This window comes from Genypterus blacodes, unplaced genomic scaffold (assembly GCF_046128005.1).
Source record: "Genypterus blacodes isolate CSIRO-AG114 ecotype Tasmania unplaced genomic scaffold, CSIRO-AGI_Gbla_v1 ptg000058l_1, whole genome shotgun sequence".
Classification (NCBI taxonomy): Eukaryota; Metazoa; Chordata; class Actinopteri; order Ophidiiformes; family Ophidiidae; genus Genypterus; species Genypterus blacodes.
In genome coordinates, this window is record NW_027466870.1 from 3752501 (window position 1) to 3779229 (window position 26729).

At 46.2% G+C, this 26729-nt stretch overlaps 3 protein-coding genes across 4 annotated transcripts in view; all 3 read left to right on the top strand.

Moving 5' to 3' along the window:
• The window catches only part of ddr2a (discoidin domain receptor tyrosine kinase 2a), a 23380-nt gene extending 5615 nt beyond the window's left edge, over window positions 1–17765 (top strand). The window contains exons 2-17 of one of the 2 annotated variants that reach the window (XM_076153236.1): window positions 5031–5162; window positions 10727–10829; window positions 11412–11643; window positions 11754–11901; window positions 12140–12242; window positions 12996–13179; window positions 13284–13524; window positions 13649–13714; window positions 13926–14062; window positions 14271–14436; window positions 14528–14760; window positions 14863–14990; window positions 15106–15303; window positions 15405–15639; window positions 15745–15894; window positions 15980–17765. In XM_076153236.1, coding sequence (XP_076009351.1) covers window positions 5081–5162; window positions 10727–10829; window positions 11412–11643; window positions 11754–11901; window positions 12140–12242; window positions 12996–13179; window positions 13284–13524; window positions 13649–13714; window positions 13926–14062; window positions 14271–14436; window positions 14528–14760; window positions 14863–14990; window positions 15106–15303; window positions 15405–15639; window positions 15745–15894; window positions 15980–16111 — 2538 coding nt within the window. In that variant the 5' untranslated portion in view covers window positions 5031–5080 and the 3' untranslated portion in view covers window positions 16112–17765. Of the gene's footprint in view, window positions 1–5030; window positions 5163–10726; window positions 10830–11411; window positions 11644–11753; window positions 11902–12139; window positions 12243–12995; window positions 13180–13283; window positions 13525–13648; window positions 13715–13925; window positions 14063–14219; window positions 14437–14527; window positions 14761–14862; window positions 14991–15105; window positions 15304–15404; window positions 15640–15744; window positions 15895–15979 lie in introns of both variants that reach the window. The other variant, XM_076153235.1, reaches the window with a different exon arrangement.
• A 67-nt stretch (window positions 17766–17832) lies between these two features.
• Window positions 17833–20952, top strand: LOC143002864 (3-keto-steroid reductase/17-beta-hydroxysteroid dehydrogenase 7-like). The gene is made up of 9 exons (XM_076153240.1): window positions 17833–18010; window positions 18305–18508; window positions 18623–18715; window positions 18938–19052; window positions 19325–19519; window positions 19672–19785; window positions 19886–19942; window positions 20034–20132; window positions 20234–20952. The coding sequence occupies exons 1-9, from the start codon at window positions 17976–17978 to the stop codon at window positions 20363–20365; spliced, it is 1044 nt and encodes a 347-aa protein (XP_076009355.1). The 5' UTR covers window positions 17833–17975; the 3' UTR covers window positions 20366–20952.
• ftsj3 (FtsJ RNA 2'-O-methyltransferase 3) lies at window positions 20841–26640 on the top strand. Its single transcript, XM_076153234.1, has 21 exons — window positions 20841–21017; window positions 21149–21254; window positions 21467–21513; window positions 21650–21729; window positions 21838–21937; window positions 22041–22235; window positions 22361–22476; window positions 22593–22697; window positions 22837–22937; window positions 23065–23151; window positions 23242–23394; window positions 23503–23638; window positions 23722–23924; window positions 24010–24124; window positions 24433–24517; window positions 24602–24758; window positions 24912–25006; window positions 25275–25377; window positions 25468–25651; window positions 25768–25862; window positions 25971–26640. The coding sequence occupies exons 1-21, from the start codon at window positions 20951–20953 to the stop codon at window positions 26233–26235; spliced, it is 2595 nt and encodes an 864-aa protein (XP_076009349.1). The 5' UTR covers window positions 20841–20950; the 3' UTR covers window positions 26236–26640.
• The last annotated feature ends 89 nt before the right edge of the window (window positions 26641–26729 follow it).

Sequence of the window (26729 nt, forward strand, 5' to 3'; positions counted from 1 at the left end):
TGTGTGTGCTCTGAGGGACGGCACGGTACGGAATTCTTTCATTATTTGTGCAAGAGTTTCACTTTTCTGCCGTTGTGGAGGTGTGTGTGTGTGTGTGTGTGTGTGTGTCTGTTTGATATTCATTGCAGTGGCCAGAATGATTAATTATGTCCTGTACAAATCACTGAAAACAAATCTGAGTCAGAGTTCCTCATGTATGTAATCCACCCTTCTTGATTCTGAACTCTAGGTAGAGTTTGTACAGCAGGGTCTGGTCTGGGTGATGTGTGGGTCTGGGCCGAGCATTGTGAGCTTGTGGTCTTCTGAGGGGAGTATCTGTCCTTCACCACTTCCTGAACTGGCCAACAGGGAGCAGATATTTGTGGGCCTCAGACTTTTTTCTCCCCACAAGAAGTAGAAATTCAAGTCAATAGTCGTTCCTTTCAGCCGTGTTGATACAATAAACTGGGCGTTCAGTAGAAGGTCTTTATAGAAATCCAACAAAAGTCCAGTCAGGGTGAGAGAAGGTGACATCCGTCCTGTCTGCGATCCAGATTCCTCTTCTATCTGCAAACACATCTGCACACGGAGAACTGACATGGTAGATTTTGTTGTTATTAGATGTAGTGCCATGTGGAATCTCCCTCTTGTAGATTCAGTAATCTTCCACCACGGTTGGGAAAACGTCGCCACATCTGGCTGTTTTCGTTTGATCCTCAGAGAAAGTAACTGGTGTTTGTAAAATGGCTGTTCTGTGCGGCGCTGCTCCGGTACGACTGCACCAACAACCATCCAATCATCCCTAACACACCCAGCAGAAAATGACAGCGTGTGTGTGTCTGTGCCTGGCTCCCCTGTACCAGCCTGGGTACTCGCACCACAGTTTGAGAAACACACCGATCTGAGCGTCACTTGTGAGATACGGACAAACACTTAACTTCTTCTTTATCATCTTAATTTAATGCTACAAATCAAACTCTGATGTGTGTGTCATTCATGTTATGTATCTGAAAGTGTGTGTCAAGTAAATAAGTTCAAACTGACACTTAACACCAGAACAATCTTCAGCTCATAGGTTTTATAAAACGGTTTGCGATGTGAGAATCATTTCAACAATTTGTGAAGGATCTGAAGTTTCTTGTTGTGTTGGAAACACACACACAAACAAACACACACACACACATATCTGAAAAACAGGATGTATCCTTTCAGCCCTCATGATCAGACTTCAGTTTGGAGGGATATAAAGTATCAGACAGGGGACGGAGACATGAGGCGGTCAGGACAGTGCAGAGGAGTTTCCCGGAATCGCAACATATAAGCCAAGTCACATGTCTGTCATCCATTATTGCTGCAGACTGGTGAAGAGAAGAGATGCTTTTATTCCTTCTCTCCCTCCTCTGCAGCTTTTCATCTCCTCTTGCTTTGTTTTGATGAAAGCTTGATCCTGTGTGACAGCAAGTGACACGTTAGATTTGTGGTTGATGAGAATGAGCCTGTCAAACATGCTGCACGTCTCTTTGGGACTTTGTTTTGATTGCTTTCAGCGCAGGCTTGTTATTTTGTTCCTAAAGCTTTTAAAAAGGATCCATGAGCCTGACTCTGGTTTATTTGCTGAGGCGTCTTGTTAAAGGTCAATTTTATGCTTTTATACCAGACTGAATTGAATCCCAGCACGCAGTATTGCGCAATGAAGTAGGAAGAATATTAAATGTTATGGTCCTAAAAGCCCACAAATCCAATAATGACTTATTATTTACAGTGTTTCACTTCAGGAACTCCATTTCTATACATTTGAGAGTGAGAGTTGAATAGATATGACATACATTCCTACCCGTTCTCCCTTACGAACCCCCAGCTGGACCCCCATACTCCCTCGACCTTTGCCCCCTGCCCTCTCCCTGTGCACCTTGACCCCCCCTCACCCTCCCTCCCTCCCTCCTGTGTCCTCCTCCCTGAAGCTCCTTGCACCTGTTTAACCTTGACTGCCCGCTGTGGTTTGTAGGTTGGCACCATCCAACAAACTCTGACTCTCCTGAGGAAATGAACTTGACCCATTTTACCTGAGCGCCATGGCAACAGGGAGAGAGAGAGAGGGAGCGGACTTCCCCTCAGACCGCATAAACCAAAGTGTTGACCTTTGCTGGCCGTGTAACAGAATGAGTTTTAATGAGCAGAAACAAGCTAGGACATATTTTAGTGGCATCATAGTTTGTTGATAAGGTCGAGGCCCTTTGACCTCTTTGTGATCCACGGACTTGAAGGTGGATTTTGAGGCCATTTATGTCAGAGAGAGAATGTCAGAAACTCTCACAGACTGATGCTGACAACCCAGAGCTCTTTATTATTATTATTATTACTATCATTTTCAGTTTTCCGCCAGTCTTTCCCTCTGAAAATCTTCTCACCAGCGTAAAGGAAAAATCCTCAAACTTAGATGGGATGTGAATCAGTTTTTCCTGCTCGGTTCCCGTAAGACGAGAGCGGAGAGAGAAGTTTCCAGAGCTGTGAACCTGCGAGCGCACAGCTGCTGACGGATCCCAGCAGCTTCATGCAGGTATGGAGATCACAGCTGTTTGCAAGGAGGAGAGGACATACAAACCAAACACACCCTTAACTGTAGGTGGAATGGTGTGTGTGTGTATGTTTAGCCCCGTCTATCACCGCTCCAGTGTTTGCCTCAGTGATTGAAACCTTCATTTTGGTGTTTTGGGAGCGTAAATCTGTGCGCGGACTCCCTCCTTTCCCTTTACTGAACTGTGGAACAACTCCAGAATATAAGAATGTTCCGTACTGTTGTTTGGGTTGGATAGCTGCAGCTTTAATTGTCGGTTGAAAACAAAAGTGCAGCTAGACAGAGAGAAACGTTCCAGATTGCATAATTGAAGGGTTTTAACTTGTACAAATTCTCTTCTTGCAATTCTTTTATATTTTTAAAACAATTGTTGCCAAATCATGTAGGCGACATTTTCTATTCTACCTTGTGTATAAAAAGGAAGATTGAATAGTTTTTCCTTTTAGGCAAATGAACTTTCTATCCGCACTTTCGTACTTTATTTACATGAACCAATACCACCAACTCCCCCAAAAAGGTTAGAAAAATGCTAAATTAAGAACATATGTCTTTGAATGGTGGTTGGCAGCAGTGTAAGGTGTGTGTGATGTGCAGTAAAACAGGCTTAAACATGCAAACACCCTGCGAGGCTGCTCGAAAACTCTCCAACCACAGAGGCGACCAAGAGGCAATCCTACACACAGCACAGGCAACCTTTACATCCAGCACATGGTAAACACATTTCTGACCTCCGCACACACTCACACACACCTACCAGTCATCAGCTGTTTGCATTTCATTAGCTGGGATAAGCCGAGAGGGTTTAGACTCGGTGAAGGCGCTTTGTGTGTGAGGAGGAAGCGGCTGCAACCTGACGCCGCAGGAAAACGGAAGTAAGGAAAGCAGCGAGATTACGTGTGGACGGCCGGTGAAAGGAGCGAGTCAAGGCGTGATTAGGGTCGCAAACGTTAGTCGCACGAGATGTTGGTTAGATGCCGTTAGATTAGTGTAGCCAGGCGACGTGGAAAGCTGAGGAAAATGGTTCTTGGGCCTGAGGTATCGAGAAACACTGAGAAAAAAAAGAATTTGGGCAAAAGCTCAAAAGCAACAGACGTGGATTTATTTCCCATAGGCCGAGTGCAGCGTGTGTAAACCTGCACTTCATATGTGTCAGAGGATTGGACAGGAGGTGGACTTTAGAGAGAGCAGACAGATGTTGCTGCCCGTGGAGATCCCCTATAGGAGCGACGACCAGAGAGCAGAATGAGAGACGACGTTTAAATCAGAGAGCCGCTCTGGCACGACGACGCTGTGCAGTGTTGTCGGCGTAGGCAAAGGCCTGAGCTGTTGTCGGATCCCGACCTCGCCGATTAGATCAGAATTCTGCTGAACTGTATTATTTCGTGGAACACCGGGGGGAACGTTATATTTGGCCAGCAGTGAAGACCAGGAAATGGCTAAAACACACACACACAAACATAAATACACACCTACAATGTTTCTCTCAAGGTTCCCACAGCATTCTGGTAGTTCTGTTGTGTGTCACAGTGCCTCTGGTCTCTCTTTGTGCACTAAATCCTCCTAGCTGCACCCAAAAAGCACTCAGAACTTATTTTGCAACTCGGATTAAGATTTTCCGCTTCAACATCTGCCTCATTTCCCATACAGAGTTACATAAGAAGTGATGAACTCAGCGAACAATACACACTGACCTCAGTTAACGCCACTTTGGAGCCAAACTGAGTCACGATGGCGGTATAAGATCACGCAGCTCTCTAAGTGGAACAATCCGGGGTCGAGTCCTTCTTCATCTTCCTGTTAACGTGTAAACAACAGTGTTCTTCCAACCATACTTTTGCTGTTGATTGTCTGTTTTCATGTCCTCATATGGGGACGTCGCACTGCATGACACACACCAGTTTGTAGTTTCTCGCTCTTATGGGACTAAGTTGGACATCTGGTGACGTCTCATTGGCTCTTCGTCTGTCTGGCTGAAGTCATGTCTGTGACTCTCTCTCTCTCTCTCTCTCTCTCTCTCTCTCTCTGTCTCTGTGTCTCTCTCCTGCCATCATTCGTCCTCATCCATTCCTATATTACCGTACTATACAGTACATGTGCGACTTATACAACATGACAAATAAAATCCCCATAAGGTTTCATTTAATGATACTATGATATAATGTCCTGTGTGACTGCAGTGAGGTTTGGTTTGTACAGTTGATATTGAACTGAACTGTTCCCACCATTTGGGTTTAATTGGCCTTTTCTCAGTAATTAAATGGAATTTCCACTGTTTGGTGTGTTAAATAAAAAAAACACTCCTAATAAAACTCCAAACACATAAACAAATGTTTGGTTCCCATGAGTACCAAATAAATACTGGATAAGACGTCTTCACCGTGTGCCAAGCTTACACGCTGAGCTGCTGGTCACTGTTTGAGTCTCCAGGTTCCATATGTAGCACTGGTCTAAGCTGCTGTCTCATCTTGTCTTTCAGATTGGACGACTGTCTCCCTGTCTGCTCCCTGGTCCGTGCGTGCGTTTGGGATGAAATACCTGTGGCACGTTCACTTCCCCCTGCTCATCCTCCTCTACCTGTTGGGTGCCGTCTCATCCCAGGTCAACCCAGGTCAGTGCTGTAGAGAAACACAAACGGATTGGATTTGGACTTAGATTTGTGTGTTTGTTCTCTTTTCTCAGTTTCCATCTGCAGCCAGATCACATTCAAAAGTTTATTTGGTGTTTAAAATGACTTTTGTGAGTTTTGGTGAGAGTTGGTGGTCCACACTGTGACTTGGTTCAGGTTTTGTGTCCGTCCTGCTCTGTGGTGCCTGTGTGTGTTTGATGGCAGCGTGGCTGCAGCATGCACGCCTCTCCTCTCTCCAGCTCGCCGGGGCTTTTATTATGGTTACAATGATGTCATTGAGAAAGGACCATTGATTTTTTCTTTTCTTCTACAAGGAAACACAGAAACGACATTTTGCGGGTAGAGACAAATAAGAACCAAGGAGAAGCTCTGGTTAATGTTGAACCAGTGGAATCGTTTTAACATTGTTGTTTAAGAGCGCACAGTCCTCTGCAGAATCCAGATTCATTTATCTATAAACTATTTAAAATCAGCCTGACTGGGCCTAAATCATCTACCAGAGCTCCTGACATAAAGCAGATTTTTGCTTTGAGAATGGAAGTAAAGTTTGTTAGCAGATGTACTTGTGAACTAACTTTGACAAAACTTTGGGGAAGAAACTGTTACATTTAGCAGATTCTGTAGTTTTTTCAATAAAACAATCTAGGTATTTTTCAGTATTTTTTGGCTTATAGACTTATAATAAATAAATAAACAGATTTTGATCCAGATCTAAATAAGGATAAACAAATTGAGTCGAGCAACAACAACAACAACAGATGTGTAGCTGAGATTCTGCTGAATTCAAACAGTTTTAAATGTCGTTAATATTTACACAAACAGATCCTTTTTGATAAAGAAAACATTTTTGGAACATTAAAAAAAAATGATTTCCTGCCCCATCAAGTCCACATCCACTCCACCTCTCTGGACGCTGTGTGCTGCAGCGCTATAAAACTATACATCTAATTTAACACTGTGGATGGATGAAAACGAATGCAAAGCAGGCAGAACCTCAAAATCACAGGCTTCTTTAAAGTGGTCGTGTGCGCTGAAGGCAAATTACAAACGTTACAGTTTTCCAGCCGGGCAACGGGAGCGTGTAAAGCAGATGGTTTTAAAGGTTTTACACGTTCATCAAAATACACACATTCTCCGAAACACACACACACACACACACATATATAAAGGATGCACACATTTCAATCTGACTTCCCTCTTTGTATCTTTCATTCAGTCTCTGTGCCAACAATAACACACAGAGAGAGCGAGAGATTATAGAGGGAGTTTTCAAGTAAAATAGTGTGTGTATGCTGTGGTTACTTGCAAGCCTGTACAGTATTTCCATATACGTTTCTATTTATAGCTTCATTTCTGACCCAGTTACACAGATGTGATTCTTACTTGATAAATTGATATCATAAAGAATCTCTATCGTTTTGCACCACGTGAAGCAAACATCTTTAAAGCTCAGAGCCCGACTGTTATAATCTGTGTTTGACCCTTGTAGGACTTCTTCTCCTTCTCCCTTCTCTTCTCTCTGTGTTCTGGTGAGTGTGTGTGTGTGTGTGTGTGTGTGTGTGTGTGTGTGTGTGTGTGTGTGTGTGTGTGTGCCCGCTCACATGCATACACCCGCCTGCATGCGCGCGCTGTGGATCCAGCTATCCCACTGGAGTCTGTGGCTAATGCATACCAGACATTCTGACAGCAGGAAAGTCCATTGAAATAGGCTCTGTCTTTCTCCATGGCACATGCATGTATGTGTGTGTACGTGTGTGTGTGTCTGTGTGTGTGTTTCCCCCAATTTTCAACCACTCATAAGTCATGGAGAGGACTGTTTGTGTATCATGGTCAAAGTTCATGAGGTTCGCTGTTGACGCTGTAGTTTTGCTCCTGATGACTTCTTTTGCTCACAAACACCCAGAGATGATTTTTCAAACACGCCACCCCAGCTCAAACCTTAAATCTGAACCTGTGGCAGCGTATGAGAGCAGGATTCACCTTCCTGTAAGTCTGTGCGACGCCGCAGCTCGGCTGCACTGAGGAGAGGGTCATTTTTCCACAGTCTGGAAATATTCACGGCTGAATTTAGCCGGCCTGCACGCTGAGCACCGCCAACTTTCCCCTGTTTAAAATTCCCCAGCAGTGGAGTTACCATCGCTGTGTCTGCCATTCTGCTCCTGAGGAAGAGGAGGAGGAGGAGGAGGAGGAGGAGGGGGAGGAGACAAATGCTCATGGTCCATGTGACTGTTTAGAGTCGATCCTGAATGAGTGAGTGAGTGAGTAAGTGAGCAAGCGAGTGAATGAGTCAAATAGTGAGTGAGTGAGTAAATTAATTTGTGAGTGAGTGATTGGGTGAGTAAGTGAGTGATTGAGTGAACGAGTGAGTGAATTAGTTAATTAGTGAGTGAGTGAGTGAGTGAGTGAGAGAGTGAGTGATTGAGTGAAAGAGTGAATGAGTGAATGAGTGAAAGAGTGAGTGAGTGAAAGAGAGAGTGAGTTAGTTAATTTGTGAGTGAGTGAGTGAGTGAGTGAGTGAGTGAGTGAGTGAGTGAGTTCATTTCCTCCATGCGTTTCTCCAGCTGCCTTAACATAAAATCTAACCGACATGAATTCTCAACCACATGTGAACAGCAGCTGGTAATTACGCAGCATGTATATATATATATGAGTGTGTGTACATATACTGTATGTATATATGTGTGTGTGTGTGTGTGATTGAATGTGTGAGGGTGTGTGTGTGTTTGTGTGAGTGTCTTTGGAGCCAGCGGTTAGACAGCAAACACAACAGAACAAGCCTGCCTTTCACGAGTCAGGGTGCGGTAGAAATCAAGAGGTGAGAGAGATGGTTTGGCTCGTCACCCACTCCCCCCCTTTCTCTCTCTCTCCCTCTCACACACACATGCACACTTCCTCTCTCTCTCTCTCCTCTCTCTCCCTCTCCCTCTTTCTCTCTCTCCCTCCGCCATACAAGGCCGGTATTTTTCCACCTTTTTTCCTGGCCAGATATTTTTAGAAGCTGTGGCCGAACGGTTGACGGTGGGGTTAAATTCTGCGCGTGAGTCCGTGCGTGTGTGTGTGTGCACGTGTCCACGGTAACGCACTCGATCAAACCACCCCACCCACCCCACCGCTCACCCCATGGGTCACTTCTGAGTGGGTTGGGTAGATAAACAAACACGGCAGAAACCAACATTTGGAAGAGTGGTCCTACATCCGTCACGGCATACTGAAACTCTCCCTCCCTCCCTCTCTCTGTCTCTCCCTCCCTCTACCTGTCTCTCTCTCTCTGTCTCTCTCTCACTCTCTCCCTCTCCGTGTCTCTCTCTCCCTCGCTTTTCTCCCTCCCTCCCTCTCTCTCTCTCTCCCGCCCGCCCCCTCTCTCTCCCTCTCTCTCTCTAGGATGTGGTTGAGGACTCTGATAATGACTCCTATTTTCATCAATTATGTCCCAGGCAATTACTCTGTGTTTTGCCCAAATGGTGATATTGTGTTGTTTTCGTGGTCTGTGTCACTCTATCTGCCTGGCTAGAGGGTGAGAGAGGGAGAGAGAGAGAGAGAGAGAGAGAGAGAGAGAGAGAGAGAGAGAGAGAGAGAGAGAGAGAGAGAGAGAGAGAGAGAGAGAGAGAGAGAGAGAGAGAGAGAGGGAATACTGAAAAAATCCCAAAAATCCCGATGTTACCGCTTCGTGCTCATGTGACGGCCCTACAGCATTTCCACTCGGTTTATTGTGGGACTTTGTTTCTCCTTCCTCAAAGTCTCGTCTCTCGTCTCTGAGTCGAGCCCTGAAGGGCAGTAAGACGAGACCCTACGCCTCGTCTCCTTCTCCGTCTCCACGTCTGTTTGCTCTGAGCACCTCCACGTGAATAAGGAGTCATGTTGCTCGGTTGACGTGGGCGATAGGAGGAAGCGGGGGAGAGCGGAGGGGTGTAAACAGTTTGTAGGAGAGGGATGAGAGACGAGGGAGAGTGGGATGAAGACAGGGTAGAGTGCTAGAGGACAAAATTATAGGAGGACAGTCCAGACAGAATGAGACCTATGACATCTGGTTTTTGTTTGTGCCTCCTTCTAGCTGTCACCATCTCACTGTGCCTGTGTGTGTGTGTGTGTGTGTGTAGCCTTGTTTTGCATGTGGAGTCGGAGCTGGTGTTTGTATATGTGCGTGTGTGTGTGTGTGTACAGATGTATGGTCTCAGCTCAGGCCTTTCGCGGCTTTTCCACATCTTGACTTTTAACCAAATATTTTGAGGAGATCAAGAAAGAGGAAGAGGTAGTCGCAGAAGGAGAGAGAGAGATAGAGAGAGAGAGAAAGAGAGAGAGAGAGTGAGAGAGAGAGAGAGAGAGAGAGGGGGGAAGAAAGAAAGAGCAACAGAGGGACACAGAGGGCCTTGAACCTCCAGTGCTGCTGTTGCTGGCGTCTTCTCAAAGGTTTTTCTGTGAGACAAGAGGCCCGGCCAGCAGAGACGCTCTCCCAAATACTTCCGCCTCCACCGAGCGGTCCGACCCTCTTCTGCTCTCACAGGCGCGGAGATCGACCCTCTTCAAAGACTCATTCTTCCATAAACGACCTGCTCAGAGCTCATATCCTGTTAGGTGGAGATCTCCAGAGCGTCCAGACCCAAACTCCTCCGCTCCACCGCCAAAAACACAAAATGAATGTAAAATGTAAAAGTTAATAGATGGTTAGCCGCTCGCTCCTGCTGGGCCCTAATGAAACGAGCTTTAGCTGTTAACTTTAATCACCGCTCGCTACTGAAGGGGACAGAGAGAGAGAGAGAGAGAGAGAGAGGGAGAGAGAGAGGGAGAGAGAGAGAGAGAGAGGTTTGGGTTGGACCACACAGGAGCAGAGAGGAGAAGACAGAGTGGAGACGGGAGAAAAAAGGAGGACGAGGGGGCGGATGGGCATGCAGGAAGCAGTGGGCATATTGGTGCTATTGACCGCACGGTGGGGGAGTGATGGGCTCCAACCAGCCGCCTTTACCACACACACACACGCACACACGCACACACACACACACACACACACACACACACAGTAACTAAGGTCTGTACATGTGCTTGATACCGGCGCTGTTTGGACTGGCAAAGACACTGAATGGATCCAGCTTATTATTTCAATAGCGAGACCACATTCTGAGCATGAGCGGTGTGTGTGTGTGTGTGTGTGTGTCCACCACCACCACCGCCCTAAAGCTTCACCCAGAGCTATCTGTCACGTTTGGCAGTCTTCTTTGGGTATGAAGGTCTTTGTCTTTTGTCTCGGAGGCGTCTGAGAATGTGGCGAATGTTTGAATACAGTTTTAAAGTTGGTCAGTGTGAGAAAGGTGATCAGAGGCAAAGCAGCAGGAGGGGACGAGTGTGAGAAGAGTTCTACAATGGTTCTATTCAGAAGGAAGTACTGTGATTACTTTAACAACACTCATAACTTGTGATGAGGATGCATCCATCACTTCTGTCTCATGATTACATCCCTACTGCCAACCAAGGCTCAAGAAGTTTCCCTTTATGGTTTCCATATTCCTATTTTTCTTACTTGTTGTTGACATGTTGTTGTTGTTGTGTGTCAGGTGTGTGTCGGTATCCTCTGGGCATGTCAGGATCGCAGATACAGGATGAGGACATCTCCGCTTCCAGCCAATGGTCTGAATCCACCGCCGCTCGATACGGCAGGTAGGTCTTTGCGCGCACACACACATACACACATACACACACACACACACACATACACATACACTCAGTCATTATCAGGGTAAACGTGTGTGTGTGTGTGTGTGTGTGTGTGTGTGTGGGGGCAGTTTATCCAGTAAGGTGCCTGTGCCTGTTTATTTGCAGTAAACCACAAACTGGGGTATCACTTCTCCTCAAAGCCACATGATTAAGGAGGCATGTGTGTGTGTGTTTTTTTGTGTATGTGTGTATGTGTGTGCATGCTGCAAAACCTGGGTGGCCCTCAGTAAGTATCAGGATAATGATGTAACACACTTTCTCCATCCAGCCCCCCTCACCCGCTTGTAGCCCCTAACCCAAAATGAAGGGTTAAGATGAATTTTACGACACAGATTGTTTTCCTAACACCGTGTAAGAGCTGGAATCCACCACCGGCCTCACTTCTCCTTTCCTCTCACCTTTCCCTCTGCACCTCCGTCCCCAATTTTCCCTCTCATTTACTCTTTTCCCTTTCCTGCCGTAACTCCTAATACGAACACTGACATGCCGTGACTGATTTCTTTTCCCTCCTTCCCATCTCCCAAGGTTGGACTTCGAGGAGGGAGACGGCGCCTGGTGTCCGGAGACGCCAGTGGAGCCGGACAGCCTGAAGGAATTCCTCCAGATCGACCTGCGCTCGCTTCACTTCATCACCCTGGTGGGCACGCAGGGCCGCCACGCTGGAGGCATCGGCAACGAGTTCGCCCAGATGTACAAGATCAAGTACAGCCGGGATGGAAGCCGCTGGATCTCCTGGAGGAACAGGCAGGGCAAGCAGGCAAGTCGGGGTGACATCATCCAAACACTCTCCTGAAGCTGATGGAAGGTGATGGAAGTCCTGGACAAAGCCGGATCAGTGTGGTCAAGGTGTATCCGCTGTCTTTGCAGGTGATCGAGGGAAACCGGAACCCGTACGACATCGTGCTTAAGGACCTGGAGCCTCCCATCATCGCCCGGTTTGTCCGCTTCATGCCCGTCACGGACCACTCCATGAACGTCTGCATGAGGGTGGAGCTGTACGGCTGTGAATGGCTGGGTGAGAGTGGAAGGAATATCCGGGAACGCCTGTGGAATTATGAGCCGGGAAGTGGTTATAAAGGCCACCGAGTGCTGCACCTTTGAGCCTGTAAAGATAGTGAGGATCTGCTGATTCTCTGTGGCCTCGCATGTTTATAACATCCACACCACTGTCACACCCTTCATATAACACCGCCATGATTAATATGGTCGCTGAAAACGAATCAAGGCCTTCAAATTGTGCTTTTGTTTCTCAGATGGTTTAGTGTCGTACAACGCACCAGCAGGAGAACAGATGAACATACCTGGCAACCATGTTTATCTCAACGACTCTGTGTACGATGGAGCTGTCATCCACAGGTGTGTGTGTGTGTGTGTGCGTGTGTGTGTGTGTGTGTGTGTGTGTGTGTGTGTGTGTGTGTGTGTGTGTGTGTTTCTCCCCCCTCCTCCTCGCTGTGTTACTTCTTTCACACTGGACCACACTGCTTCATCATTTCCTTCATTGTTCATCGGTGGTTTTTCCCTGACCTCTGTGTTGCCCGGTCACCATGGTGAGCACGGCAGAGGCAGACAGTGGCGCGCTGGCTCATGGCGGTTTTTACTGTTAGGCAATCGCTCAGCGGAATGACTGAGTCAACCACGCTAACAAAGTTTCAAAAACCAGAATGGACCAATCCTGTCCTCTGTTGACATCAATGTTTGGAATACTGTCCTCCATGACACGGCCCTCCCCCCCTCCCCCTATCGCCCCCTGCCTACCTTTATTGCCCCCTCCCTCTATCCCTCTCTCGCTCTCTCCCTTTCTCCCTCTCTCTCTACCTCCCTCCCTCCCTCCCTCTGTCATTGAAGCTGCAAAGGAAAAAGAAAATGGCTCATGTTATGATATCAAAGCCAAAAAGAAAAGTGAGGAATTGATTTCTAACGCTGCCATCTAGTGGTGTTAGTCATATCAGGGTAACCATTTGACACTATGCTGTCGTTATAAAGAGAAAATAAAGGATGTTGGTGAGAGGGAAATGCAATATTGTAATTTCATGGTCAGTTTCCATTTCCTTTATTTTTCACTCACACACACACCCACCCACTCACACACACTCTCCCTCTGGTTCTTAGTATGACAGAAGGCCTGGGCCAGCTGACCGACGGAGTGTGTGGTCTCGACGATTTCACACACAGTCACGTCTACAATGTATGGCCAGGCTATGACTACGTGGGCTGGACCAACGAGAGCTTCCCCAGCGGATTTGTTGAAATCATGTTTGAGTTTGACCGCACGCGTAACTTCACCACGATGAAGGTGAAGCTGCTGACATCACCGCCTCAGACACTCACTCAGACATTCCTCAGTCTGATTTTTCGACGGTATTAAATCACTCACCACGTGTCTTTACCTTCGTCCAGGTCCACTGCAACAACATGTATTCACGCTACGTCAAGGCTTTCCACCAGGTGCTGTGTTTCTTCCGCTCTGACGCTGACTGGGAGGCCACGCCCCTCTCCTTCAGCCCCGTGGTGGACGAGAAGAACCCCAGCGCTCGATTCGTCACTGTCAACCTGGCCAACCACATGGCCAGTGCCATCAAATGCCACTTCTACTTTGCTGATGTCTGGATGATGTTCAGTGAGATCACCTTCCAGTCAGGTAGACAGAGGAACACACCAATACACACACACACTTATATATGTCTTTTTCATTGATATTGTACAACTTAAAACTAAATCAATATTGATTTCATTCATTTGCTCTGTGTCATTTTCCCTTCCAGATACAGCCATGTACAACACAACACTGGCTCCACCCAAATCAGGACTACCGACAAATATTCAACCAGGTCAGTGACCCCTAATACATTTATACAAACACTAGAAAACGCAAAATGACAAGCTGAGGTGTGATCATCAGTATTGATCTGAATAAGGCCTCCTAATTGGTTAAAATCAATACAGATCAAAATATTCTCCCCAAGATCTCAGGAAACCAACATTTGTCTTCTGGAGATAATGAGACTAAGAGACTAACACCTCCTGCATTTCCCTCCCCAGAGGATGATCCCACCCACAAAGTAGATGACAGCAACACCCGGATTCTGATTGGTTGCTTGGTGGCCATCATCTTCATCCTTGTGGCCATAATTGTCATCATCCTGTGGAGGCAGGTGTGGCAGAAGATGCTGGAGAAGGTGAGCTCATCGCAGATACATCGCAGATACACAAAGTAAACCACACCACACCAACACCAGTTTGTCAGATTTTCCACATTTGAATGAAGATTCCCAAGTCTTCCTCTTGGAAGTGTGTTCCTGTGTGCTCCTTCACCCCCCACATCCTTCATTCTAGGCCTCTCGCCGGATGCTGGATGATGAACTAACTGCTAGTTTGTCGATACAGAGTGAGACGTTCGCCTACAACCCCACCCAAAACCAATCGACTGCAACCACCGAGCTGGAATCCAACTCCACTTACGAGCGCATCTTCCCCCTTGGCCCGGACTACCAGGAACCCTCACGCTTAATATGCAAGCTGCCGGAGTTTGCTCAGAGCTTAGAGGAGCCTGGTACGGGGACGCGTGCAACCACTGACAAAGACAAACACGCAGACACAAGATTTGAGATTCCAAGTTTACAACGTCCCATATTGTGTTCCAGCTTCTACCAGCACAGCAGCGTCTAAGTCCACCACCACCACTGTGGCCCAAGATGGTGCCCCTCACTACGCGGAGGCTGACATTGTAAACCTGCAAGGTGTAACTGGAAGCAACACGTACGCCATCCCAGCACTGACTATGGACCTTTTGTCGGGGAAGGATGTTGCCGTGGAAGAGTTCCCACGGAAACTGCTCACATTCAAAGAGAAGCTGGGAGAGGGTCAGTTTGGAGAGGTCAGTATGCCATCAACTCATACACATCGATCTAAGACGTTAAAGCAAATACCAAATCACTCATCCCCCTCTTCCTCCTCCTCCTCCTCCTCTTCCTCTCAGGTGCACCTGTGTGAGGCAGAGGGAATGCAGGAGTTCATGAACAAAGAGTTTTTATTTGATATCCCAGAGGACCAGCCAGTTTTAGTGGCTGTCAAGATGCTCCGCTCAGATGCAAACAAGAACGCGAGGTATGGAATCACACCAAGTATAGAGTGTATAATCAACAAATATGAAGATTGATATGACTATTTCTGACATCTTACTATGTCAAATAACTCATATATTTACATCTCTGTGTTGTAGAAATGACTTCCTGAAAGAGATAAAGATCATGTCCCGTCTGAAGGACCCCAACATCATTCGTCTGCTAGCTGTGTGCATCCACAGCGACCCTCTGTGCATGATCACAGAGTACATGGAGAATGGAGATCTCAACCAGTTTCTGTCCCGTCATGAACCGGAGGGACAGCTGGCCCTGCTCAGTAACGCACCCACGGTCAGGTGAGTGGCTGGAGAATGAGCCCAAACACGTGTCTCCTCATATCCTACTGCCCTAACATATGACCTAACCCCTCTCCTCTCCTCCCCTCTCCTCTCTGCAGCTACAGTAATCTGTGCTACATGGCCATCCAGATAGCATCTGGGATGAAGTACCTCTCCTCTCTAAACTTTGTCCATCGAGACTTGGCCACGAGGAACTGCCTGGTGGGCAAGAACTACACGATAAAGATAGCAGACTTTGGTATGAGCAGGAACCTGTACAGCGGTGACTACTACCGCATACAGGGCAGGGCGGTGCTGCCTATACGCTGGATGTCATGGGAGAGCATCCTGCTGGTGAGGATCCCTATGATGATACTATGATATGGTCCAACTCTTAATCCTGATACATACATTTGATTTGCACGTACGTGAATATAAACTCTATCTTTTGCTCCCCAGGGTAAGTTTACCACAGCGAGTGATGTGTGGGCTTTTGGAGTGACCCTGTGGGAGATCCTAACCTTCTGCAAGGAGCAGCCCTACTCTCAGCTCACCGATGAGCAGGTGATAGAGAACACAGGGGAGTTTTTCAGGGACCAGAAAAGACAGGTGAGTGCGGCCGCAGACGTATCCGCTCATACATACCAACGCCGGCACATCGATTTGCTTCATTTGGTGCTCTTGTGTTGTGCAGATCTACCTGCCTCAGCCTGTGCTGTGTCCAGACTCGCTCTACAAGATCATGCTGAGCTGCTGGAGGAGGAACACCAAGGAGCGACCGTCGTTCCAGGAAATACACAGAGCCCTGGTGGAAAGCCAATCTTAAGCAAATGTTTAAGACAGCGATTCCTAGGTTGCTCGCCTCTAAAATAAAAGGTGCAGGACAAGAGTAGACCATGGCTCAAGTCCAGTCCAGGTTTAAGCTATCTTGTTTCAGCAGACACAGGGTGAGACCCACCTGTGGGGCTCCAAGCTAGCATTTAAGAAAAAGCTGTCTCATGAACGCTACAGAGACGGACAGACAGAGACATTTGCTGTGTGCGAGTTCAAGTTTAATCAGCACATTCATATTAACTACCGAGTTCTATAGACATACAGGTACGGTTAGAAGAATCTCCCAAACACACCAAACTCTACAGTGAACAGTACGACTTGGTTTTATTGTATGTTGTCAAAGCCAAAAATGAAATGTAGCAAGTAACATTTGGCACTATGGAAAACGTGTTTCATGTCTTTGTTCAATGAATTTTACTTTCCCATGTTACACTTTTCATAAGATATTTTGTTGAATTTAGGAATTTTCTTTCGTGTTTTTGTTTGGAAGACTGCTTGAATGTAGAGGAGAAGGTGCAGCATACCGTCACTGGTACCATTTACAGTTTTATCATCTCAGTTTTTCCAATAAGAAATAATCAATCTCATCTAGAAAATCACCTAACACAGTGTAACATTCTTACCATCGTCCTGCAGTTTTCTTCAGTGATCTTTAGTGACCATTCGTGTATATGACTGTGTACTTTCAATAGATAAGTTTAACTCGCAAATATCAATGTTTTGTATTAATATTTATATGTTCATATGTGTTTGTTTTGTTTGGGTTTTGTTGATATATTGTTGATATTCATGTGTATTAATATGCATTTTTCATTGAGGTGTCATATTTGACTTATTTCTTCTCGTCATATTTCTCAAACAAACTGCTTCAGAAGACGTTTGTTTCTCTCTGCAGACCATTATATTCAACCAAAGACTACAAGCTTATTACTTTGATTATTGACCAAATCTTTCCGGGTACCTATAAACAATCCAGGTTGTATTTTGAGCAAAGTGCTATGATGGATGAGCAGCATGTGTTTACTGAGTGTGGAAGTGTTTTTCCTGTTTTTCTTCTAAGATTCTTTAAAATTCATCTAAGTTTTCCTTTTGTCATCTATTGGTTGCCGTTACAGTCAGTTAGTTTATTCTGATCCTTTCTCTGTATTTTGTATTATTCTCTTAAAGGGTCATAATCCAGTGCATGCTGTGTTGAACCTTTTACTGCTTAAACTACATTTATCACTGTCCGGCTATTAGACTGTTTTCAAAGCTCTGCCTATCTTCTCAGTGGCCCATTTACCTCATCCATGAGAGCTGCTTACAACTTGTATGGTTCCAAAGTCTTCTGTGGATTTCTTCACTATTTATATTCTCACTTTCTTTCCTTACTTTTTGATCTATGCAAAATATCTGTATGTGGAAATTCACTTTGATAATTGGTTCGATGATTGGGGATAATTACAATCTTCTCAATGTATGTTATAAATGCATTTGTGGCTGATGTATAGCTGTACAAAAGAGGTCACTGCACCCTGACTAAGTAATAATTTGTGTAGTTTTATTACATCTTTGTACTCAAGTGTTTGTTTCCAATGAGAATGTGTTTATATCTGTGTGTACACAAACATTGATAGACCAAATAAAAGTGAAATCAAACTGAATAATGTATGGTGTATGTGTGGGCGGTCCTTGGAGCTGACCTGACGTTTGCCAGAATCCTATTGGCTGACTCCTGCTGTAGTATCCAATCAGAATGTAGAGGCGGGGCCAGAAATATGATACCAGGAAGGAGGAGCTTCTTTTGAGAGGAACGTTTCTTTCTGTAGGTTTGCTTGTTTTCTGTATGCAGCCTGGTGACAGAGCGCAGAAGAAAGATGAATAAAGTGGTTATAATAACAGGAGCAAACAGGTAATACCTCATCTTTGTTCTAGTTTGAAGCTTTCATTCTGTTTTGGTCGTGTCTGATTTCAGCTTTAGTAACCACTTATGCATTTTGGCTTGTTACTATGTAAACAGGAAGTCATAGAAGCAAACAATTCCCTGGATCTGTCTGCATCAATCTGCATTTGCTCATTTCCTAAACAGATTTTCTGTCTTTTTTTTCTCCTCCTTTTGTGTAAATTGTCAATCAAGATCATTTTGGTCATTTTAGCAATCTGAAAGTATCCCTATGAGACTCATTCAGGTTGTGTGTCCCTGCAGTGGCATTGGGTTGGCGCTGTGTGAACGTCTCCTCACAGAAGACTCAGCTCTTCAGCTGTGTCTGGCCTGCAGGAACCTGCGACGGGCTCAGGCCGCCCGCTCTGCCCTGCTCACCTCTCACCCCCAAGCCCAGGTGGATTTGCTGCAAATGGACACCAGTTGCATCAGCTCAGTCATCGAAGCAGCACATGAGGTCAAACTCAGGTGCGAAGAGGTTGACAGCACATAGAAGTAACCAATTCATCCCCAGTCCCTCCATAACTAAGGCTGGATTACATGAAAAAATTAATTATCAGCAACTTTTGTTCCCACCCTCAGGTACAACAGGCTGGATTACCTCTACCTGAATGCAGGCATCATGCCAAACCCTCAGTTTGATGTGAAAGCCTTTTTCAAAGGCCTCTTCTCCAGGTAAGTAGTTTACTCAGTTGCCTCTACTGTATATCTTTGTTTTTGTCTTCTCTGTCACATAGGAATTGTCTCTTCTGAGGGCTTGTTAAGTAAATGAAAAGGGGCTGTTCAACATGAGCTGACCTGACTATCTCATCAATTATACACCTGCATTATTTCAGCCACCTGTTCCTCACACCGCCTGTCTTAAGACGTCACATCTCTTTAATCTCTTTAATGCAGTAATGTCGTCACCATGTTTGCCAATGGCGAGGGGATTCTAACGCAGAAAGATGGCGTGAGCCCTGATGGCCTTCAGGAAGTATTCGCCACCAACCTCTTTGGCCACTTTCTGCTAGTGAGTCACAGATGATTAATTCTCTATTTTGTCCCCACACACACAATAAACAGAATACACCAGGTTAGATATTGGATCTGCCCGTCACATAGAAACAATGCTCATTAAAAATTAACTCTGCATACTGTCAATGACTTGTGTTAAGGCTGATGATCCATTTATTTAACTTCTACATTTCTTGATACTTACGACAGGAAACGTCTTCTTCTTCGACGTATTATTGAGATGGATGTTTCATTGTATAGTTATAGACTGTGGTGTGGCATTTGCAGGTCAGGGAGCTGGAGCCGCTTCTGTGCCACACGGACCGGTCCTCCCAGGTGATCTGGACCTCCTCCAGCAACGCTCACCGATCAGCCTTTAACCTGGCAGACGTGCAGCACTGTGCAGGCACCCAACCTTACAGCTCCTCCAAATATGCCTCTGATCTGCTCAGCCTGGCACTCAACTCACACTTTAACCATCAGGTCAGGACATTACATCATGACACACCTCAACACATAATGAACACAACAATGAGCCGAGTCTAACTCAGAAAACACACACCCCTCATTTGAATACATGTCTTTAACACTTATAAGCTTACTGACTGCAAGGCGGTGATCATTGTGTCTTGTAGGGTTTGTACTCGTCTGTGATTTGTCCAGGTTTTGTGATGACTAACCTGACCTACGGTATCCTGCCCTCATTCCCAGCATTCCTATGGACTCTTCATATGCCTCTCTTTTGGCTTGTAAGTTTACTTGTTCACATGTTTATACAGTTACCACATTTGTTTGTTGCTCCGAAGCCTGTGTGTGTGCTGAATGAATCATTTGTCTGCATGTATACAGATAAGGATGTTCACCAATACTTTCACCTTGACACCGTATAATGGAGCGGAAGCCTTGGTGAGTAAAATGAACACAACTAAAGCACATTTGATATTTGTCCTTCCCTTAACTGTACTGATCTGTTCATAAATGCTGTTTGTCCCTGTAGTTCTGGCTGTTTCAGCAAAAACCCGAATCACTGGACCCTCAAGCCAAGTATCACAGCTTAACATCTGGGCTGGGCAACAACTACACACGGCCACATAAGGTACAGAGAAGAAGACCCTACATCAAATCTTACATTAGAAATTGTAGAATAGCTCATTTTAGGAGTTGTTTTGTTACTAATCTACTTGTTTCCTTTGGCAGATGGATATTGATCTGGACACATCGGAGGCTTTGTATGAGAAATTACTGCAACTAGAGACTAAAGTAAGGAAGGAAATGAAGGAAAGCAAAAAGAGCTTCCCAGTAGGGTCACAGAAGCCCTGCAGGACCTAGCTCATACCAATGCATATCACACCCACAACTCCATTCAAAAGCATAGACGGACATTGCTTCATGAGAGATCACTTGATTGTTTTATTGGGATCAGTAAGCGACCGGATGCCCAGGGTGAATGGAGAACAAGTCCTCATCCAGGAGCAGGACAGAGGACAGAAGTTTTGTTATGGTTTGATTTTATTCCATAGAAGATGTATTCAGTTGAAGAACTTCCCAAATAGGAAGTGTTTGAGTTTTTAATAAAGCTGTACATAAAAAACTCGTGATGATGATGATAATAATAATAATAATATGTTTCTTGAATTACTTCTATTAGCATTTGTACTCATCTGATCAAACTGTTAAAAATACGGAAATATGTGATAAATGGTCAAAACATGTTACAATACCTAGTAAGGACAGCAGGTGGCGGCACCGGCCGATGAACACCGGTTCGCTCTGAACAATAGAAGAAGAATTTCCGTGACGTCGAATATCTGCGTCAGGGTAAGGGCCACACGTGTTTTGTTTTCATGGACGAAACTCGGGAGTCGTGACAAACTAGTAAGATTTCCAATTACGACGTGAAGACACAGCGACAAAATGGGAAAGAAGCTCAAAGTTGGAAAATCCAGGAAGGATAAATTCTACCACTTGGCCAAAGAAACAGGTTTGTACCGCCAGAGAGAGAAAGAGAGTAGTTTAGCTTTAGACTGCATGTGGACGTGGATGTTAGCATTAGCTCCACACGCTTGCGTCCATGTTTTTAATCATTTTTTGCCTCTAACTTGTGTCTCTCAGGTTACCGCTCTCGTTCCTCCTTCAAACTCATCCAACTGAACCGCAAATTTCAGTTTCTACAGAAAGCCAGAGCCGTGGTGGATCTGTGCGCCGCGCCGGGAGGATGGTGAGGCAGCCCGGCGTGCAGCCTGTCACTCAAACACACTCAGCCGAGACTACTATCACGTCATATGTCATATGTTATATTTTAGTTTAAACCATAAAAGCACTGAATTTCTCCTGCAGTTTTTATTTTGTAATTTTTAGTCGCTTAACACACACAGTGTCATAATCCAGGCAGTTTACAAACTGGCAAACTGATTCCAAATTTCTTTCCAGGTTGCAAGTGGCGTCCAAGTTCATGCCCATCTCAAGTCTCATTATTGGTGAGTGTGATGATCTCGGTACAGGGACCAGATGATCAACCAGGCAGGCTTTGCATCAGTTTTCATTGATCACTTTATGGGAGAAAACAAACCTTTACATCTGCCATATAATCAAACAAACTGCGCCCTGTCTCAGGTGTTGACTTGGTGCCCATCAAGTCGATCCCCAATGTGGTGACGCTGCAAGAAGACATCACCACTGAGAAATGCAAACAGGTGATGAAGCTGCTGCTCTCTGATGGAAGGTCACCCTGTGTGTGTGTGTGTGTGTGTGTGTGTGTGTCAGAGTGAGTAGTTGAGCTGATGCTGTTAATCCATCTGCAGGCTCTTAGGAAGGAGCTGCAGACATGGAAGGTCGACGTGGTGCTAAACGACGGAGCCCCGAATGTGGGAGCCAACTGGGAGCACGATGCTTTCTCTCAGGGTGGGTGACCGCTCCGAGACATCAGACAAGAACTTTGAGAAGACTTCTGAAGCCTTGAGCCATACTTATCTTCTACTGCTTCTCTCTCTCTCTCCACCCGCAGCTCACCTCACCCTCATGGCCCTGAAGCTGGCCTGCGACTTCCTGAACAAAGGCGGAACATTTGTCACCAAGGTTTTCCGCTCCAAAGACTACCAGCCGCTGCTCTGGATCTTCCAGCAGTTCTTCAAGAAGGTGCAGGCCACCAAACCGCAGGCCTCCAGGAACGAGTCGGCTGAGATCTTCGTCGTCTGCCAGGGTGAGTGGACGCAGAGCGTAATGACACAATGATCCCAGCAATGAGTCTGGGAACGGGAGACTTTTGTTTCAGCCGGCTTCACTTCCCCAGCTGAGTCTATGTCCCCTCCTCCTCGCCCTTGTCAGGTTTCATCGCACCAGACAAAATCGACAGCAAGTTCTTTGACCCCAAACACGCGTTCAAAGAGGTAGATGTTCAGGCCAAGACCGTGAAGGAGCTGATACCTGTCAAGAAGCCCAAGGCAAGTAGAGTTTGATGCTGTAGAGTCACTTGTTAGTTCCAGTGTCTTCCCCACCCCCCCATGTTTGACTCCAAACCTGATTCTGTTGCTGACCCAGAGGTGCTCTTTTATTCCAGGCGGAGGGATACGCAGACGGGGATCTGACACTCTACCACACTTTCACAGTGACGTCCTTCCTCAAAGCTGAGAACCCCGTGGACTTCCTGTCCAAAGCCAACGAGGTGAGATCTCTCTATCACTTGAAGTCACGCTCGCTTCAAAGTACAGCCTTCCGATCTGGATTGATCCGGTGGAGGAGAAGACCACGACTTCCTGTTGTGTCTTTGCTCACCCTCTCCTTCTCTTCTGCTCTTCCTTCAGATTACATTTGACGACCCACAACTGGAGTTTCACGTAGCCACAAACGGCGAGATTAAGGAGTGTTGCCGTGACATCAAGGTCCTGGGCCGCAAAGAACTCCGGTAACCTTTCACATTCCCAGCTACCAATTTCAAAATGCCAGTGTGATGGGAGTCAAACGACTGCAAATGAAACTGGTCATCATTGAGATATTCATGTGTTTGTCTTTACCCATCATCTCATCTTCAGTCTGCTGCTGAGCTGGAGGTCCAAATTGAGGAGATTCCTGAACAAGAAGCTGAAGCAGGAAGCCAAACCGCTCGATCAGCAGATCCGGTAAACTCCTGAGGCCGCTGAGAACTTCCAGAGGAAATAACACGCCTGCTCTGACAGCTCTAACACTCGCCCTTTTTTCTTTGCCTTCAGCTTGAGTTCTGATGAAGCTGAGAGTAATTCAGACGACGAGCCCGACACGAAGAAAAAAGAGGAGGAGGAGGAAGGCATGGATGAAGAAGAGGAGGCAGAGATGGAGAAGAAGCTGGCAGAGCTGAAATCAGAGGAGGTGGCTGATCTCAAACGGTACAACGAATGAAGCTGTGATGCGACTTGCTCAGAGAAGATTTCTAACAATATTACGCAGTTTTGCAATGAGTGATCGAACCAGCAACCCTTCTGTCCACTCACCAGGAAGAAGAGGAAGCTGCTGAAGGAGAGGAGGAAGCAGAGGGAGCGGGTGGAGCTCAAGATGGACCTGCCAGGCGTCTCCATCGCAGACACCAATGACTCATCTCTGTTTTCACTCAGTACCGTCAACAAACCAAAGGTGAAGTCCGCAACCGTTTACTTCCTCTTTGATCCGGCTCGTTCAGGATGAAGCTCTTCTCATCTTCCTCTTTCTGCCATCAGGTGCTGGCCAACATATCCAAGGGCGACATGCGAGGAGCGGATGCCATGGTGGCCGGAGAAGAGGACGTCCACTTGTCTGACGAAGAGGAAGAGGACGAGGAAGACAAAATGTCCCTGGCCTCAGATTTAGATGAGGAGGACATGGAGGAGGTGCAGCGTCGGGAGAAAGAGTTGGAGAAGGCAGCAGCACCAAAGAAGAAGAAGTGAGAAGCTGAGATGTCGTTTGACACCACATAGTTTCCTCCTCTGATTCATATTTTAATCCGCATCCATTCTCATCTTTTTCAGAGTGACGTTCAACGAGGAAGAAGAGGATGAAGAGGAGGAGGAGGGTGGCTTGTTGGTGCAACTGGAGCCAAAGGATGAGAGGAAAGAGCGGGAGACAAACCTGTGGTTCAGCAAGGTTGGTACAGACAGACAGGCGGAAGATAAATACACACACACACACACACGAGGCGGTGTTTGGTGGGTGTTCAGAATCAGAATCACTTTATTTGCCAATTAAGTTTGCACTTAAGAGGAATTTGCTGTGGTTCTGGGTGCAACGTATAACATATAGAAAAAGACAACAGCAGACAACATATAAAACAACATAAAACAACATGTACAAACAGCAGCTTGGTGAATACTTAAATTAAAAACACAATAAACTAAATGAGTGCTGATGAATAAGGTGTTGTGTGCTCATCTTCGCTCCTCTCCACTCTGCAGGGCATCTTCTCTGAGATCGACCTGGAAGGAGATGCAGAGAGCGAGCTCAGGCAGACGGAGATGCTCCAGACCAAACGGGCGGCCGGTAAAGATCTTCAAGCTTTCAAATGGGTCGCAAGAAGTAGTTGAAGCAAAGCGGGAACTGACGGCATTGATTTGGTGTCCTTAGGAAAAGGCAAAAAGAGGAAGGCTGAGGAGGAGGAGCCTGCTCAGGAGGAAGAGAAACAGGAGGACGAGCCTGCTAAGCCAGCGGAGGAACAAGCTGGACCTTCACAGAAAGCTGAGGAGAGCGACAGCGACTCAGACGACAGCAGCGATGATGAGAAGTAAAATCACACTAACTGCTTTTGTTTTGTTCTTTGTTTTCTTAGAGATATTAATACAGATGGACTCACATTGATCCTGTGAGAAGTTCTGATTAGAATTTGCAGGGACTGATGAACTGTCACTGACATATCTGGATGTTTGTTTGTGTCCAGGGACATTGTGAGGATGAAGGCGGCCAAGGGGGCCGGTGGTTTGTCTGCACAGGCCGATGATGAAGACTTCCAGGTCGTTCCTGTAGAAAGCACCAGTGAGTCCAGGGAATATGTGTAGCCATGGTTGTTAAGTGGTGATGTCGTTCAGAGCTCTTATGCTGAGGGGTGCACGTGTAAAGATGGACACTTATAAGCTTTGCTGGGGGAAAACCTTTGGGGCAAAACTCACATTCCAGAGCATCAGCATTATTTTACAGTATATCACCACAAACTGTGACTTGAGTATCCGGGCTTCAAATCTTAGCATTTGCAGTATTTAAAACTGTAATAATGAAATATTGTGTTCCTATCTTTGCTTCTCAGGTAAGCGATCCAGGATCCTGGATGCAGAAGGTCTGGCTCTGGGCTGTCAGATCGCTACATCCAAGAAGAGAGCCAGAGACCTGATGGACGGCTCCTTCCACAGGTGAACCTTCTGCGTAGTGCTGCATGTGTACGTGTGTGTGTACGGCGTCTTCTGTCTCTGTGCATCAAACTGGTTCCGTCGTCCCGGCAGGTATGCGTGCTCTGATCAGCCTTGGGAGGTGCCCGAGTGGTTCCTGGACGACGAAAAGAAACACCGCAAGAAGCCTGTGCCGGTTACCAAGGAGATGGTGGAGGAGTTCAAAGAGAGGTGGAAGGAGATCAACGCCCGGCCCATCAAAAGAGTTGCCGAGGCCAAGGCCAGGAAGAAGAGGAGGGTGAGAGAACTACACTGACTCAGATGATGACCTGTCGTCGTAGGGAAGCACACATGTGGACCAGAGGGGTTTAAGGGTTTTTTTTTTAGATGCTGATTTTGTTTCTCTGACTTCAGTTGTTGAAGAAGACGGAGCAGGCTAAGAAGAAGGCTGAAGCGGTGGTCAACACGGTGGACATCTCTGAGAGGGAAAAGATGGCTCAGCTCAAGAGGTATGACGGCCCGTTACTCCGGTTGCACGCTCAACAAAAAGTGGCATTTGTCCTGATCTCGCATCAAAACCAACGACTGCTCTTATGTCTCTTCTCCTGTTCTGTCAGCATCTACAAGAAAGCAGGCTTGGGCAAGGAAAAGAGAGACGTGACGTACGTGGTGACGAAAAAAGGCGCCGGCAAGAAGGTGCGCCGCCCCGCAGGCGTCAAAGGAGTCTTCAAAGTGGTAGACAGTCGCATGAAGAAGGACATGCGTGGAATGCAGAGGAAGGAGCAGCGCGGCAAGGGGGGCAAGGGGGGCAAAGGAAAAGGTGGCAACAAAGGGGGCAAAGGAAAGGGAAGGCCAATGAAAGGTGGCAAAGGAAGGAAATAGGAAATAGGTGTGAACGAGCGTCATTCTCACAGTCCTGCCTTTCCATCCGACCAGTAGGCCTGCTGTCAATGCAGGCCGGTGTTTAGTGGATTCAGTGAGATGGGATCCACAGATCGGCCCCCTGTATCATGACGAGTCATCAAAATAAGCTTTGGTCATTGATATACAGCACCGGCCTCCTTTAAGCACCCTTGACTTAGATTCCTTCAAATGTCTCCTTGGGGTGTGGTAATGGTTTTGTGTGTACGTCTTTCTGAAGATGATTATCAATGGCCTTATCTCCTTGAATGTTTTCCTTCACAGTAAAATATGCATCATGTAAAGATGGCTGGAAAGTAATGTATGTGTTTTTGAGAAATGTTCCTGTTAATGTAAATATTAAATACACATCTTTGACAATAAACACGTGGCATTTCAGTTTTAATGCATCCAAGCTCAACACCACTGAGTACTGCAAAGAGTTACACATTAATCAGGCAACAATACAAAGAAAA

What these genes read in the sequence shown, in the direction of transcription:
- LOC143002864 (XM_076153240.1), top strand. Translation starts at nt 17,976, where the DNA reads ATGAATAAAGTGGTTATAATAACAGGAGCAAACAG. An exon ending in ATAATAACAGGAGCAAACAG is followed by an intron (nt 18,011 to 18,304) that starts GTAATACCTCAT and finishes GTGTCCCTGCAG; the next exon opens with TGGCATTGGGTTGGCGCTGT. An exon ending in ATATGCCTCTCTTTTGGCTT is followed by an intron (nt 19,786 to 19,885) that starts GTAAGTTTACTT and finishes GCATGTATACAG; the next exon opens with ATAAGGATGTTCACCAATAC.
- ftsj3 (XM_076153234.1), top strand. Translation starts at nt 20,951, where the DNA reads ATGGGAAAGAAGCTCAAAGTTGGAAAATCCAGGAAGGATAAATTCTAC. An exon ending in TCCTGTCCAAAGCCAACGAG is followed by an intron (nt 22,698 to 22,836) that starts GTGAGATCTCTC and finishes CTCTTCCTTCAG; the next exon opens with ATTACATTTGACGACCCACA. An exon ending in GTACCGTCAACAAACCAAAG is followed by an intron (nt 23,639 to 23,721) that starts GTGAAGTCCGCA and finishes TTCTGCCATCAG; the next exon opens with GTGCTGGCCAACATATCCAA.